Raw genomic sequence first — 18,046 nt, forward strand, 5'->3', positions numbered from 1 at the left:
AGTAAGTTATCAGGTCTGACCTTAAAAGCAGCATTTTATAAAGATGCCATGAGAATTATGGTTTTCATTTTGACTATTCCACTTGCACCTTCCCTCACTCCGAGGAAGAAGGCCTGTCATGTACTGACGGAATGCAGGAAAATTGCACCAGGCTGGGTTTCAAGTTCCAAAAGCGAATTATGAATCACAAGAGATGAAGAAACTACAGGTTAGTTCATCACCTGCAATCTGCAGTACAGTTGACAGTAGTTAACGGCTTTTACCTGTAAAACATTTATATGTGCCTGACATTTGAATAAAGCTCCTATTATGCTTAATATTTCATATTTTTAGATTAGCAAAACAATAGCAAACAGTTCTAGGGAATTGCACCACCACAGTAAGCCTCAGAAATGATACATTAATCACCCAATCTGAGTTACCGATGACTTGTCTTGGTCTATCCCATGCGTATGCCAGCTCTCACAGAAATTATAACATACTATAGATATTAAAACAAGAATTTAAATCTCTAGTGCCAGTAAATGGGGAGCATTTACGCCCCCTGTCTGCACTATTTGATGATTTTCTTCACAGTTCAGTGACATCCCATCCCATCCCTTCAGAGATAAGGAACCTCACCACACAAGATTAATGAGCAATTCCCTGCAAATTCATATAGAACGTTACTTTTCGGTCATACCTCAAAGAACAAAACAACAGTTGTGCCCTCTATTTCCATTTATTTGTATTTTTGGTGAAACAATTGGCTCTGAAAAAAACATACAGCTAAGAAAAACTGCTTAAATACAAAAGCACAAAAGAATTTTGCAGAGTATTTCTTTGGAAGATTGCTTGACATTTAAGTTCAAAGAAAAAGTGAAAAGAGTACACTGAAATTGTACTGCACGCACAGGGAAAAGAAACAGGCAGTAAACACAAGATGGGATGTTCTGTGAACCTGGGTTGAAAATGAAAGAGCTCTGTAGTGTGTGAAAAATCAGCTTCACAATGGTGAAGAGAGTGCTGTCAGGAGAACAGCGCTGAGACCTGAGTGGAAAGGAGTGCCACAGAGCCCTGCTGAACTGCTGGGGAGGCTGGCTCTTACAGGTGTGACAACAGACCAGGGGCCATAGGCCAATAAATTAAAACATAAAACCTATACAACCTGCACCATCAGTTTAAGTTTTGTAATTGATTCAATTACATAATTAGAATACCTGTTTCTTCGAGTGCTACAGCGAAGAAATAACAATTCCTAAAGCCACTTAAAATCCAAGATGATATGGAAGTCAGTGCCTGTCCTTGTACACATAAAGGTAGTGCACTCATTGTGAACATAAGAAAGGAGGCCACCTGGCCCATCAGTCCAATTATGTTGTCGAGAAAGCAGGCACCAAACAGTGTTGGCATAAACATACAACATACTCCAGTTAGGGTCTCACTACACTCACTTTCACTCATGAAAACACACACTGTAGCTCCAGATACATAGCTTTTTTTAATTATTAAGATGACAAAAAAAATTAATAATTTTTTAATTATTATTAGACAGTCCTTCATATGTCAGTCTTTTGTGTGCATATTTAAAATGTATACAAAGAAAGAGTATTCTCCAGAAATTGACTAAAAATCAGACCCTGTTGTGTTCTGTAAAGAAAGTCTGATATAGTGAAAACAAAATCCTGTGTCTTTTGTAATCACATCAGAAAAACTCAGCTACCATCTTTTTGTTTTGAAGAAAAGCACTGCTTTGCTGGGATCTGCTACGAAGATAATTGGGTCTGAGGAATACATTGCAAGAATATCCCTTTTGTGCTCTGGACGGACACTGCAAGCTTTACAGGGTTCCAAAAGAAAAGGCCAATTCACAACATGGTTTTAGGGGCATGGCCACTGTTCATAAAAAGATATCACATGAGTCCAGACTCTTCACCTCGGGGTTTTGCCAAATGTTTTTTTTTCTCATTTCATATTTATTTTTGAATAATCTATTTCTGTGTAAGAAATGTTCAGATTATTTGTACTTGAAGAAGAATACTTCCTCTCGTAGTGGCTTGACAGACTGAATGAGCGTGGAGTAGAGACCCAATGTCCCAGTCCAGCTCAAGTTTGGGATTTCAGAGGCAGTTCTTGAAAAGGCGGGGGTGGACCTTGTCATACCTTTAGATCCTAGGCATGAGAAGGTACTTGCTGCCATGAAAATCACCGAATGGATAACAGCAACACTGTGTAAGACGCATGGTGTCTTTACTTCCACTTGTTGATTCTGCGTAGCTGAACGTAGGCCATCAGCATGCAGACGCTCATGATGCCGAGCAGTGCAACCTCGTTCTGCCAGAAGCCCCAGGGACTGTAGTCGATGCTCTGCTGGGTCATGTACATCTCCCCGGTCACTCTGAGAGGAGATGGAAACCACATCATAGCACCTTTTTCTCAGTTAATGAACACGGCTAAATTTCCCAAACTATTTCAGTGAAGAAATATTCGATTTCTCGTCTGCATTCCTATGTGTGTCTTACCAGAACTTGTCAATAGTTTGTGCTGTGGGACAGAGTGATCTCCCCTGGAGCACTGAAGAGAATTGCTGTCACTTATCTGAGATGATGGCAGTAATGCTGCACAGCATCTTTCCTATCACTGGACTCGAATACTATTATTGTTTGCAACTATCAAAGAGAGACAGAAAGACTGTACACACTACAACCCAGAGGTCTGTGTTCTTTAAAATGTTTTTTCTGGAGTCCATACTCTGTGAGTTGAAAACATAGAAAAGCACTGAATGTACAAGAATGCCTATTGCTCTTGACAACAAACAGGAGGCTGAAATATGAATAGCTTACATGGTGTAGTTGTTGGTAAACACCTGTCCCTTCATTTCATTGATGGTCAGTGCCTTTAGGAACAAACACAAAACAATTTGTGAGAACAAAAGGAAGCGAAATGATGCTTTGAGGTCCCATTTGAATGAATTACAAATGATGTATGCATCATTTGATTTCGATTTGCTGTTTGTGCTGACAATTAACTTCTGTCACGGATAACGTTTCAGTTTAAGCAGTTTAACTTTAAGTTTTGATTATAAAATGTGTAGAAATCTTTTGTAATTCAGCAAAATGGCACATCATTGTAAGTGATTGAACACTTGTGCAAGGCACTGAATACAGATGTACACCAGCATACTGGCAACATAGTTTAGTTTAACCAGATTCCAAAAAGGATCTCTCTCCAAGATTAACACTAAATAGCTCTGGTTTAGAAAAGGTCAGGAATCAGATTTTAACCACATAATTTAGACTAGTATGGAAATAAAATCTTTCTTAAATCCCTCTATTAAACTGCACACAATCCTCTACGGTCCACTGCAAATCGTTCAGGATTAGTTATAAAGTTTGTGTCAACAAAGATTAAGTACTTAACAGCAGCCAGGAAAATTACAACCCAGAAATGCAGTTGGACAGAATTTCTTCCCTGAAGTACTTACATCCAATCCGTAGCGGAAGATGCTGATCCACTTAAGCCAAGACAGCCAGGACAGCATGGAGTTTAGGTTGACAAGGAAGCCCCCAAACACCTGCCAGGTCAAGAGGGCAGTCTGTCAGAAATGGGTCACTGAATGGGAACATTGCCCCCTGGTGGCCACGGTGATGTCATTGCGTGACACTTAATACAAAGCAAGCCCAGAATCTCCTATACTGTAGATATATAGAACCTATATACAGACGGACCTCTATTTACAGAAGAGTTTGGTTAAAGAATCCACTCTGTAAGCTGTATTTCACTTGTGAGCAATACCTCCCAAAATAATTGAGAAAGTCTATAAAGTTAGGATTTAATCAAATAAAGATGATATAAAAGGTCCTAGATAATATAATGTCCATATTACAGTAAAACATTCAATCCAAATGAAACCAACTATGTGACTTTCAGAGCTTTTTGTTCCAGAGCAAAACACGTTTCCTGTGTTCTTAATCCCTGAAATGTGAAATGCAGGAATGGGAGAGTTTCGCAGCTCACCATCATGAAGACGTAGGGCAGGGCGATCAGCACGTTGGCCACAGCGAAGGAGCCCACACTGGCGCTGACCAGGAACGCCAAGCTGACTGCGGCCAGACTCACAAGGCTCATGGTCAAGCAATACAGAAAGAAGGCATCTGTAGCATTCTTCAGCCCTGGGTACACACAGTGGGGAAAGGCCATGCGTGGTTATAAAACTGAAAAAGTGCCATGCTTTCCTTTATAGATACATGTATACATGGATACATGTTTATTCTGCTTTCATTTACTTTTTGACTTTCTATGAACATGTATGTGTAGTACTGTACCACCGCCAGTACAAAAACAAATAAATAGCATAAACATGTACATTTCTGTATGAAATAAGTATTGCACAAATATCCTTTGACTGTCATTACATTTGTAAAACTATAGCAATGAAACTTACAGTATTTCCAAGTTTCCTGGTTCAACAATGGTACATAGTATAAAGTTATAATTTTGACAAAGAAATCCTCTCTCTCAAGAACACAAGGTGTTTCTTGGGTAATGGAACAGGGCCAGAAATTGATGAGGTGTCAAGTTAAGATCTATGTTGGAGTAAAGCTTTTAAAATGCATATTTAAAATTATTGTACTTTTCACTGCATAACCACTTAATTTAGACATTTTTACATTTCAGCTCACAGCGACAGTTTCGAGAGTACACCGGGAGAATGAGGACGGGCTGATAGGCTCCCCCAATCTGCCCTTGAGCCCGTCATCTTTAGAAAAGCCACAAGCTAAAAAGTGCCTCACAGGAGGCTTAGTGCATCTCTCAGTGACATCACTGCAAACCTGCACAAACCCTGGAAATTACAGGAGTCACAGTAACACTAGCCAAGAGAGGCCTAATCAAATATACAATAAAATTTTAGCAAGAAACTTTTTTTAATAAGCATGACGAAAACAAAAGATCTTCCTCATTATCAAACAGCAGCAGTAACTATATAAACTGTGAGGAATATGGGTGAATGTCTGGATTTAACTTTCTGAAAAGTGACTTTAAAAACCATCCTTCAGGGTTCATATATACTTATAAGCAAGAGGCCTGTAAACAGGGAATTCTTAGCTAATGGAATAAAATGCCCAACCATGCTTTAGTGGCTAATTTAAATGGGAGGCTCCTACATACCCATCATGTAATAAGACACCCCAGAGAACAGGAACACTGGGACAATGCGGTTAGGGATGAGGTCGGCAAACACTTTGGACAGGAAATACACAGAGGTGCGGTAGTAGCCACTGGCATTTTCATGTCTGAAAAAAGACAAGACCATTGCTAGGGCTGCAGCACAACAGATTGAAGCACATTGTACCCCACAATCTTTACTTGCAGTTCTCTCTCTACAGTCTGTTAAAATCAACCGAATGACATCCCTTCTCACTTTTTCATGCTCACCTTGGATTACACTGCAAGCAGCTAGCAAATGTAGGGGTACCCAGTGGGTGGGACATGAATAGATTTGGATCATTAAAAGACATTAAGACAGTGTTGATTTGGACAGATTAGTAAGGCACGGTTGAAAAGAAGGTAAGAAGAAGCTTGCCCCCCTTGCACCTGATGACCTTAAGTCTTCTAAAAAAACATCCAGTATTAAAAAAAACACTACTTTCAAGTACTATTTCATTATATTTTATGATAATGCTGATAAACAAAACAATACCCTGAAGTATTGTTCTGAAGAGACAATGACTATTTTACCACTGTAAAATAATTAACTGTGAACAGATATACATGTATATAATTGCAAAACAACAATAATCCCTGAAAATCCTAAATGAAAATGATCCTTTTTATAAGTCCTTTTTATCACAGGATAAGATGAAGCCTCACCTAAGTGATTCTAATTGTAAAACAATTAAAACACTGTTATAAAAGTTTTATTTGCATTTTTCCAATAAGGCTAAGCACTAGGCACCTCCTAGCTGGTGACCAAGAAACTTTTATCTGCCTCTAGTCTAGTCGACTATCTCACTTTCTTTTGCCTCTCACCCTCCCAGGTAAGACAGCTTTTTTAAAAAACAGGGACACAAATGAGCAGGTTAACTTACTTAATGGTCATAGAGAAACTTGGTCAACTAACTCTTAAAGGAGAATCTCTTCAATTATTAACTCTTTGAAAAACAGGAAAATGTTCTGAATCTAATTTAACAGTATTACAGCAGTGGCGCAGGGAGTGGTGGGGTGTGTACTCACATGAACAGAACACGCTCGCTGATAAAGAGCTCCACTGCTGACAGGTTGCCAAAGATCATATTGATGACCAAGAAGAAGAAAGCCCCGATTCTGTAATTAAGAGGATAAAGGGGTTAAAAGATACTGTGTTCCCTTGAAATAAAAAAAGAACGAATAACCAAAGTTTTCTGCTCTGTGATAATGAAAAGTAATTAAAGTCATCAGAGATCCAGCTCTGCGTACACACACAGTACCTGTTCTGCAGGGCTTCAGGGATGGTGTTGGGGATCTGGTAGTAGATGAGTCCCACCAAAATCCCAAAAACTATGTTGAGGGCAAGCTGGGCATAAGAGGTCTGTGGATTTCTCAGGATATTCTTCACTGTCCGTCCACAAACCACCATCAGCTAAGGAAAAACACACACAGTCTGCAAATCAGATGGAAGAGAGCAAATGAACATGCATCTGTAATACACCACTCGGTAACAACTTGGAGTGACTGGTGTACTTCGCCTTTCATCAAACAAGCACCTTTACCCCTCCCAGACTGTATAGTTAAAGAGGGTGCAGAACACTGTGTCAGTATTACAGCCAAACTCACATTGGAGGATTTTCCCTGTGAGACCATGGGCCATATTAACATAGCATCTTTCACTATATTAAGTTTAATATTTTTTTAATTGAAGTGAAAAACACAGTTCTAGTGTAATGAAAATAATAAATATAGACTAATCTTAAAATGACTGAAAGACTTATTTGACACACTGTAGCATTTTTGTGTTACAAAATTGCGTTAATAGGTGCTTTATGCACAGGCCCTGGATTCCAGTGGTGGTAATCAGCACCATGGACAGAGCAGGGGCCTTTAGTGACGGGCTCTGACAGGTTGCAGTCCTCACACCAGGCTCACTGCTGCACCTCCTTCTTTTTCAGGCTTCCTGGTGCCAAAATCCATGAGTGCCAGAGTGCAGAATATTTTCATTTGCTGTTAATCATGTGTATCTTGAACAACAGCAATTCTCCTTTTATCATATCTAGAGATAACTACTGCTGTTATGCTCACCATGGAAATGGTCTACTCCCACACAAACTGTTCAATTCATTTCCCATTCAACACATACCTTTCTATTATTTTAAACATTACTCTTTACATCACATCACAGTGACTGCAGTAAAGATGTCAACAGTGGAACACAGGTCATAAATGAAATCCTAGACACTTTAACAGGGTGGGGTGTGTAATTTCAGTGTCAGGCATATTGAGGCATTTGTTAAGACTGCTTCAGATACAAGTGCTCAGAGGGAAGTCTTTATTCTTGGTGTAAAAACTAGAAAAATGACAAGGCATGACGAGACAAAATATATCTTAAATTTCAGGGATATCTGATTAAGTTGGAAATGAAGAGGTGGGGAAATACAGCCTGGCTTAAGGCTCTGACCTGGTAATGGAAGGGTGTGGCATAAGAGGCCCTTATGTGGACTGGTGTGGCACTTGGGTCAGCTACCTGACCCATCTGCTTCAGCTGCTCCTCCACCTGGCTGCAGAACTCCGACTCCTTGTAACAGATCGCCAGGGGGTTCTTGTCCCCTGACAACATGCCTGAGGCGCTCTGGAGACCTGCACAGGGACAGGAGGGAGAGGGAAGGAAGAGGGGACATGGAACGTACTTCACACTGTAGATATCTGGACAGACACAAGCCTGACACTGAAGGTTCCAAAAATGAACTCAAAAACAAGTTCAGAATATGCAGAGCAATTGAGCGACCCTAGACAAACTTCTCCCTGAATCCTAAACCTGGAAAGAGTTCTGCTCCCTCCTAACCTGGCGTGGCTGTGTCTGGACAGGGGGCGATCTCTCCATTGGTGATGTCCAGGAAAAAATCGGCAGGGTTGTTAAAAGGTTCACACTTGTATCCTGGCCAGCAGAAACAAAACAATCAGAGTCAGTCACATGTACAGAACTAATATTAATAAGTTACAATTGATTTAAGTTTCCTTATAATGACCTTTTAAGTAAGCTTGAATTCTGTGTTCTACTTGTATATCTGTAGCACAATCTACCATATTTCTGTTCTGATCTGAATAAAGTCCTCACACGCTCTGTCTATGTTACTTTTGTTGTAAGATGATCTCATAGACTGAGGCCATTTTTTAATTATAAAGAAAGGTTAAAAATATTTTTTATAATTAAATAGCTTTTTACAAAAGATATATTACATTACATTTTTTGCTGCTTTCAGTAATTCTGGCATGAAAGGGACTGAACTCATTCCCATAATATCACAGTTTTTCCTAAGCATGTTATTTCCAATGCTATGCATCAGTCATGCTTTTTTAACATTTCCATGCTACTCAATGTTTATTTCGATTCACTTACTTTGTTGCAGTGAACAGACAGCAGAAAGTCTCCCACTCGCAGTCATGAGACATTTAGAGTAATGAGCTGATCTGCCTGCCTGCCTCTGCTTACCACTCATGCCCTTCTCCAGCCACTTCACCCAATGAGCTTACCCAGCCCCTCGAAGTAGCCCACTGCCTTCTCGGCAGGCCCAGCAAAGATGATCTCGCCCTTGTTCATGAGAATCAGGTGGTCAAACTGGCGGAAAATGGAGTACCGCGGCTGGTGGATGGAGAAGATGATCGTCTTCCCGTTTCGCGACAGCCTGAAGGGACAACATTCTTTCAACACCACTGAATGGACATTGCAGCTCGTCTGCCCAACAGAGTCAGTCAATCAGTGCTCGGGAATCAAAGAACCCAGACCACCATGGTTAAAACGAAGGGATGTGATATGTAAGAATGAGCACGTAGTGTTGGTGTGGTACAGACAATGCAGATCACTGAAAACAGTGCCAGTGCACTGTATACAGTAAAAAACATGCATCTACATGTATTTCATGCAGTAAAGCCCAGGTGTGCACCATCTAATATCTATGAAGCAGGCAGAAGCTGTGGCACCTGTGTGGCACCCCTGAAGCAGGTGGAACCTGTGTGATACCTGTGAAGCAGGCGGATGATGGAGAAGGCAGTGTTGGCATCCAGACCGGTGGTAGGCTCGTCCAGGAAGAGGAGGGAGGGCGAGGTGATGAGCTCCATGCCAATGCTACACCTCTTCCTCTCCCCTCCTGACACCCCGCGGATGAACTCTGTGCCAATATGTTGAGGAAAAGCACAAAAATGCAAAGATAAGTACTTGCTTTTGCTTTCCAAACTGCTTGTGTCACATTGCCTATAGTCCATGACAACCTAGTTCTAACAACAATCCATGCCTGAATCTCACAGGAACTAGAGGGGTGAAGGATCATGCAATGTTTCCTCCATCATTACCTTAAAAAACAGCATTTCAATTAATCAAACCACAGACTAAACCATCCATCACCTGCTGCACTGGGGCAGTTAGTTTTACTATAAGTCTCCTCAGGACATCTCATAACAGAATCTCCTAATCTGCCACAATTTGCTGCATCAGCTACTGTACCTGCAGCAAGGTACAGCAAGGACACATGTATGATCCAATTCCATCAGTTAGATAACTTGCGCTATAGTAACTCCAATGTTATAAGTTAGGGTAACGTAAGTAAGTGCAATGCACTAAAATGCACCTTGGGCAGTGTAGTCAGTGTGTGATGAGTACCTTGGTGTCAGCGCAGTCTTGTAGGCTCAGTTCTCTGATTACAGCATTTACTTTCAGCTTCTTCTCCTCCGCGGAGAATTCCCGCGGAGGCAGCCGCAGGTTTGCTGAGAATTCTAGGTTCTCCTTGACTGTTAGTGTGCCCATCAGAATGTCATCCTATAACACACGTTGAGTCAGGTGACTGCCAGGCCCCACTCACTCATGTGGGATCAGTCATTCATGGCACTGACTGATCCCACATGCCAAGGCACGCGTTCACAGAAAGCATCTGTTCCCTAAGGAAACTACCAATACAATCCAAACAAACAGTACAGAATGTCAGTAAACAGGATAAAAAACAGAAAGAAAAAAAATACATACAAATAAAGCATAAATAATTAAAAATTAAAACAAAAAAGGACATACATCTTTTCATACAGCTGAGCAAACGCTGCTCACTCATGACTTTCCTACTCTTTTGCAATGTGTTCAATTGCACAGTAGTAATTTTAAAAATAATTCACTGTTTAATTCACTGACTACTGTTTATAGTCCTTCTTGAAAGGTTGCCTCATCAGCTTCTCCTATCATGCTCGTACTAGGAGACCTAACGACACGTTAGTCACAAGACAGGAGTCTCATCTACTGAGGGCCAATCACCACCCCCCTACTCCCACATCCTGAAACTTCACTGACTGACACAGAAAAAACACGAGCAACACCCAAGACCAGAGGCAGTATAAATCCCAGAATTTCACACTGGCCAGCCCAACCACCGCAGAATGTGGACAAAAACACTCAGTGCATAGCTGCATTAAATGATAATTAGCCAAGTTATAAAATGCAGGAGGCTGCTGTTAACTTATTGTTGTGATTTGGCCTAATAAAGCTAATCAGGTCTCTTTGAACATTAGTTCATCAGTCTAATCACTGAAATTAAAGCCTTAATGCTTCTGTAATTCACCAATGCCTCCTGAGCAAAGATTAAGATAAAAATGGAAGAACTGCCATAAATCTGTCTTTGCTTAATAAACACAAGGCACTGCTGACTTATGTGCTGTATTACTTAAACTGTCTGTTACACTGAATATATTTTAATCTATCATGTGAAATCATAAACCAAAGTGCATGTGTTGTTAAATACAAGAAACGTAATAAACCTTTACTTGTTCCTTTGCAGCCTACGCATGCTAATGCAGCTACCTACTTGAACTACAAGAAACATAATGTTTAAAATTAAGTTACTCTGGGTTTTATCATTATCACACAATAACAATATAAAACTCTGATCTCTGATTGGTCAGCTTGGGACTGGAAACAATTTTTCTTCACAGACAAATCCTGCAAGACAAGGCATGTGTGCTGGTAGAGCATCACCTCTGGGGTATCTCAGCCTGAGGCCTTGTAAACAAGCGTGACATCACTCCAGCGCCCATCGCACATTCTCCTAGTAATCAGAATCTGCAAAAGTTTGTGGGCTCATGGCTGCCCTCTCACCTGCACCACGTAGGCAGATCGTAGCCGGATTTCAGAGGTCATGATCTGATTGTCCACCAGCACCTGGCCCGAACGGAGCCCCCGGGGGTCCTTCCTGCCGGCGATGACATCCAGGAGCCTGTGGGAGGTGGAGAGACACAAGACAGTGTCTCCTACGGCAGCACAGACAAGACAGGTTTCTAATGTCACGACCGTTTACAATCAGGATCCAACCCTACGCAACTCCCGCAAACAAAACCGTATTGTTCCTAACCAGACTCCAGTCTTATTCAATTCCTGCAAACGCCGTCGCATTAACAATCAACCAATCAGGCCTTTCCTTTGTCACCGCGCCCCCTACCTCCCGGAATACTTAAGCCCTCACCACCTTCACCTTAATGCTCAGTATTGGTTTTCACCAAGCGGAGCTCTTCGTCTCTGTTTTGAGATTTCCTTGTTTATTACTTTGCTTCTGAACCTTTGGCTTCCTGACCAGCGAACCCGTCTTTGACCACAACTCTTGAACCGGTAAGTACACTTAGATTTTCCTTCTAACTCCCCTTGCTTTCATTGAGATCTATAAGTCACTGCATTGGGTCCTATAATTCATCTGTCTTAAGTGCCGGAACATCTAATGATGTGAAACATCCCAAGCACTGCTCTTCACTTTGAGAAACAACAATGCAGCTAAAGAGGAGAATACAAAGGGAGGGTAACGAAAATTTAGAGAGAGCGAAGAGAGTAACACAGTGAGGGATGGCACTTTGATGGCGTTGTTGACGGTGGCCGGTCACATGAGGACAGAAGTGAATGACACTGAAGCCGTGGGCTTTATTTACCAGCTTTGAAGATTGTCAAGCTGTTGGGCAAAGGGTAGATGAGGACACCAGGGAATCACTTGATTGCATCCACATTTTCTGGACAAGATTTGTATTTTCTGTTGACTCTTTCTCTACAGTTCTTTAACTGTACGTGCCTCGTAATAACTTTGTTATTCAGTATTCCCTAGTCAATACTTTTTAAAGCACTTTGAGAATCACCCCTCAAAGAAATATGCAAAAAAAACTAAATTTCTAAAACTTTCAGTCTGTTGGTTATAAAAGACTATAAAACAGTGGTCAAATTCGGTATCTTCTAACATGCATTTGTCTCAGCTCTCATTTACATAACTTGTCTAAATTTGGTCTAGTTGACAGATCACAAAAAAGTTATGTACTGTACATCAAATTGCATACATCTTTCAAATAACAAATTATTGAATTTTGAAAAGATCATATACATGTACAGGTGAAGATAAATATTTCCAGAACTATTTCAAGTAAAGTAATGATGGCTTCCGTTCATTTCTCTTTCCCCAAGTGCACTGGTTCTGGCGAGATCAATGGAGGAAAGAAGGTTTGAATACCACTCAGCAAATTTGAGAGAACTGTCCCAGACCACGGGGGTGATGAGGTCAGTCCTGAAACCCTGGTCAACTTTAATGCCCCACCTGTCCACTCAGCATACTCACGAGGTCTTTCCACTTCCTGTCGGGCCCAGGATGGCGTTCATGCCCGGCTTCATTATCCCACTGTTAACAAAGGAGCAGGAGTGTCACACTGACCTGTGCAGATCTGATATACCTGCATTTCTGACAGGCTGTTCTAACTGTCTGTTTTCAGTTTTTTAACTAAAAGTTTTCAGTTTTTTGAAAACAGGAAAAAACCTGATAATTTAGAAAGTCATTCCATGAAGCTCAAGATTGATTTACGCTGAAGTGGTTTCTTTTCTTCTCTGGATTATAAAGCAACGGTTGTTCATTTTAGGATACCATCTAATACTTGGTATCAGTGTAGTCTGTCTGTCTCATGGCACATGCAGTGTTGCAGTAGTCAGGACTCTTGACCTTGTTTGATTTTACTTCATGTGAATGATAGCTCTGGGCCGGAGTGCAGACGCCTAAGCAAAACTTGCTGTGCCTCAGTAAAAATAAGACTGAGACTAATATAAAGCTTCCTAACTCCAAACAACCAACACAAACCCTCACCTGACATTCCGGAGGATCTCCTTCTCCTCAGCGCTACGCTGCAGCAGGTTCTTTTTCACACTCACACAGTAACAGATGTTCTGGAAGGTGATCATGGGGCCTGGGATCTGGAAGTACACGGCAGCCTCCTCTGCCTCTGTGGAGGGCTCGCTGTCCCCTTCCATCTTGCTCTTGGGGGAGACTCAGTGGCCCGCCTGAGAATAAAGCACCAACACCAGCATTTACAAGGCTCCATAGAATTTGATGCTCTCCTGTACTGTTCCTTTAACATTAAACTTGCTGTAGAAAATGGGAGGAAACATTCTGCTACCAATTACTGCATAGAGCCCATGGGGGAGGTGGGGACTGGGCTGCCCTCAACTCTGACATATAGAAACTTCTTTACGCACAAACATCTGCTGCTTTCACTGGCACCGAAACCAGTTGTCTTTTAAAAAACTTGTGACATCGGTTAGAGACTTAATCCAATATTCCAGTGCACAAAAGTTAGGCTAAATAAAGCTTGTTTATTCCACTCACAGTAACAAACACATCTCAGAACAAACAGCAAAATAACAGTCACTGAGGCTACAGTCCTGGCATACAGAGTTGCACAAGGCTGGTCAAACTATGTCATTACATCAACAAATTACAGGGGTTTAAAGTGCCATATTATCTTCAGAGGTCAGAAACAGAGTAGGGCTGGGTCTGCTCAATAATTATTTGCTGCTGAATCTGTTGTCGGTGTACCAGGTGACACTCTTCCATTCAGACTACCATTGCCCCAGTATGGCGAAAGGAAAAACTATCCTAAAGTGCACAGGTGTTATTAGGATGAGATATTAAACTTCTCCACGTGATATACTACAGTATGTGCTGTTGGTCCCCTTCTCTATGTGATGTGCTTTATGATTTCCTGGGATAAAATTTGCTATTAATTTACAAGGAATTATTTATTATTAGAGCAGAGTACAAGGAAATAAATAGCTACTCCCTACCGTTATTTTAACTTAAATCTCATCTATTTTTGCAAATAATCTGCAATAATAAATTATCTCAAAACAACAACAAGCACCTAACATCCCTAACCAGATGCTGGAATACAAACTGCAGTTTCACAAACCTGAAATATTTCAAACTGCTATACAAAAGGAGTCATGCTTGGTTCTCGGGAGTAACAAAGCCAAAACAAATTACAAAGATGGCAACACAGTACACTAAGAAGAGACAAACTGAAACATGTTTCACAATGTAAATAAAGTCTTCTGATTTGGCACTCTCAGCATATTGTTATTTTCCTGTTTCCACTGAAAAAGCAGAAACTCCAAATGTACAACTCTGGTCAGGTTTACAAAATCTCTTGAATCTCTCCGGATTTAAATGACTAATCTGTACTTGACTATTTAATAGTTTATATTACTGACATAAGTTTAATAAAGCATAGTAACAGAAATCATTATGCATATCTAAGTTTAGTTAAACTTAAATTTAATTAGTAGAGACTTTATCAAACTCACAAATGAGAGTCAAATTTTTCAAAAGCTCTGCTACATAGTCTAGATTCAGATAGTTTCACATCAATTGATCTCCATTAGACAAACTCTCTCTCACATCATTTTGATAAAAAGAAATGCAAAAGAAAACAACAAAAACAAAATCATTTTTTCTTTACTAAAGTCAGTTTTAGGTTTCTACAAGCAGGACGTACTCGGTTTAATTTACTGCTGTTCACACTCAGGTTCTCTCAGTGAGGCTCTGCATTGCCTTAACTGCAAACCATCTGCTAGAAAAGCAGAAAAAGATAAGATACCTTTGTTCAGGAGCACAGAGTCCACATTTTTCAGAAGAAATGAATGACTGTTTTCCCTATATACAGTATGTGTCCAATGCTACAAGTTTTGATTGAGGAGTGCAGCATTTTTAAGACCACCAATCCTCCAGGATTGATGCCGACAACTACATCACATGTAGCACAGCCTACAGACCACACAGTACAAAATAAATACATTTAAAAATAAAGCAAATGAGTACCGTATGTTCTTACATAATTCAAGTTGCGCCAGATGCAAACATTTTAGTAAATCAGTCCAATGTGCCATCATTGTGTGAATTAAACTCATTAAATAAATCAAGCAAAAGTTATTGTCTTTCAGTTAGTATTTTACTAACTTGCAGCCATGATGCTGTGGCTGTTTTGGTTAGTAAGCAGTTTTTATTTAGCAGCGATAATAACTGATAGGACAGTGTGAGAGAGAGACCAGAGGAAGAACCTGGCAAAATTTAACACACACAGGTCGAGTGGCATACAGAGGCCCAAGCACAAATACTGCTTTCCCAGGAACACCTGTCCCTCTATTCTCACAACTGAGGTAAAAGTATTTATTCCAGTTATGACACAATGCTTGCTTACACTGATGAAAGCTAATACTGACTTATGCATTAATGCAATCATACCATGCAACGGGATTCTGAAAATACATCAACAATTTTAATAAAGAATTAGAATCTAGTTCTGCATAAGCAGTGATTCTAAGTTGCTTTTAATGTGAAAGCGGGAAGTCAAGGCCTAAACTTAAAGAAATTTTCCATATTTCTTATTTCTTACATTAATTTTAAAAGTGTGTTCTATAAAGGCATTTGCCTCGAGTGGTAGTGTTTTGTTACTTATTTTGTTACACTCCTATGCATAATAAAACTCTTATATTCAGATTATTATTGTAAGACAAGAAAACGGACCCACGTATTTTAGTAGCTTTTTTATTTCAAATTATTTTTGCAAAATACCATTAACAAGTAAAAAAAAATAACAGACTGCTGCAATCATGCTGTAGAATTGAATGGCCTTCACTGAATTCTAATAACAAAGATTTGATACTTCCGTCAGTGGGAAGCACTTGTACACAAAGTTGATGACAAATTTTACTCATTATAGTAAAATGCATGTCATCCTGTCAAAATGTGAGTGCACTTGCTACAGACATATATTCTAGAAACAGTTAATTTGTTTAAGCTGTGAAAGCTGTTTTCAATGCTCAGTAAAAAGCATACATCTACCTGTAATTATGCTATTTAAAAGATTTTAAAATCACCTTAAACATATTATATTGTCGAGTCGCAAAACGATCAAAAGCCTTTCACATTCCAGAGAGTGAGAATGGGTCTGCTAGCCTGGGTTCAATGGGAAACAAGTTTATAACTGGCACAGTAAAACCAGTCTGCCAGTTGTGAAATCTAAACATCATCTAGTCAGCTATTAGGCTACGACAAGCTGTTTTATAACATCATTTTTTTTCTTCTGATTCCTTTTGGATTCTAAGGACAATATTATTATTATTAAATTAAAGCGCACACATCTAACGTAAAATAGAAATGTTAAGAGATGGATTTGTATTTTACATCGGGCACGAGTCTGTAGTGAACACAGGCTGAATCGAAGAGGAGCTTTTCTAACGTAACAGCGAAAGGATAACAGGGAGACAAATGTGACTGCAAGAACATTGTTTTTTCCTGTATCGCTGTGCAATATCGATACAGAACCATAACCCTGACCTGCACATTTCGGTATTTAAGAACACAAGAACGATTACAAAACAGGTGAGAACATTCAGCTCGTCTAACGGCGAAGTGACTATCTCTTTTGCAATGTAGGATATTATGCATATATATATATAGTATATGTCGTCTACTGACCTATACGCGTGTCTTGCTGACTGGACTTCCTTCCCAAAACCGTCCTTGGCTAAAACCGCACCCAGCTCCTGCCTGCACACTACAAGCCGAGCGTACAATGGAGTAATGTATATGGACCACCCCCTCCGTCATCTCATCGCGCTGAACTCGGCACTTCACACACCGGCTTCAGGGGGAGGGGACGACGACAGCTCTTCTTACGTACCCTGTCCTGTACACTTACTCCTATTTATGATTGCATAGACAAACTAATCTATTCAATAAGATTATAAAGACACCAGAACAAGGGGATATGATTTTACATTTAGCTTCAGACAAATCAATACACAGTATAAGAAGCTTTCAGCAGGGAAGGAGCAGGGGTAAAGCCACCCTATTTTTCAAGGTTTCGGGCAGGACGGGCATTTCAAAAACTCCAGCATGCAATTATCTGAAAGACGGGCCAACTGAACTTGGAGCATGCCATTCACTTTGGTAGACATGAAAACAGGCTGGGGAGTCAGGCAGGTCCTGTCATTAGGCTCTATGGTGGAAGAGGTTGCAGGACAGCCTGCCCACTGCACACAGACCTAGTCTGGACAGACTGCAGTCGGCACTCTTCTCACCTTGGGCTGTAACACTGCTTGTTTTATTTTTTCTTTTTTCAAGTGCATCACTCTTGTTAATCATGCCATGTTTTCAGGACTAACACAGAACAGCATCCTACCTGGGCTAGAGGAATTCTGAATGGACAGAAACATTACAGGACAGCACTCAGCCAAATGTTCATAAACAGAACCCAGCTTGAACTGGCAAGGGCTTGCACAGAACCCTGGACAAGCTTGCTTTCTGTGGTGGGCGTTACTCCCTAGTATGAGCTACTGTATGCTACCAAAGCAGACTTAATGATTTAGTAAACAGGATGAGAATGCTCATCCAACAGATGGTATTTCACCGTCCATATGAAATTCTTCATGGATGGCCCTTCTTCAAACCATCATGGCAGGGTGTTGGTGGGGTACACACTGATCATCCACAGACAAGATTCGAGCTCCCAGTACGTATCGCTTCTCTGAACTATGGTGAGGCCT

At 40.5% G+C, this 18,046-nt stretch overlaps 1 protein-coding gene across 1 annotated transcript; it reads right to left on the minus strand.

The window, feature by feature from the left end:
* Positions 1–707: 707 nt before the first annotated feature.
* LOC148834848 (broad substrate specificity ATP-binding cassette transporter ABCG2-like) lies at positions 708–17,087 on the minus strand. The gene is made up of 16 exons (XM_088917441.1): positions 16,977–17,087; positions 13,308–13,501; positions 12,792–12,851; positions 11,303–11,420; positions 9,827–9,982; positions 9,191–9,348; positions 8,704–8,855; positions 8,015–8,107; positions 7,631–7,809; positions 6,447–6,598; positions 6,214–6,303; positions 5,149–5,273; positions 3,997–4,151; positions 3,464–3,553; positions 2,823–2,875; positions 708–2,377 (listed from the first exon to the last, which is right to left on the minus strand). Exons 2-16 carry the CDS (start codon positions 13,469–13,471, stop codon positions 2,230–2,232), a joined length of 1,893 nt encoding a protein of 630 aa, XP_088773567.1. The 5' UTR covers positions 13,472–13,501; positions 16,977–17,087; the 3' UTR covers positions 708–2,229.
* Between the last annotated feature and the right edge of the window lie 959 nt (positions 17,088–18,046).

This window comes from Atractosteus spatula, chromosome 5 (genome assembly GCF_055471065.1).
Source record: "Atractosteus spatula isolate fAtrSpa1 chromosome 5, fAtrSpa1.hap1, whole genome shotgun sequence".
In the NCBI taxonomy this organism is placed as follows: domain Eukaryota; kingdom Metazoa; phylum Chordata; class Actinopteri; order Semionotiformes; family Lepisosteidae; genus Atractosteus; species Atractosteus spatula.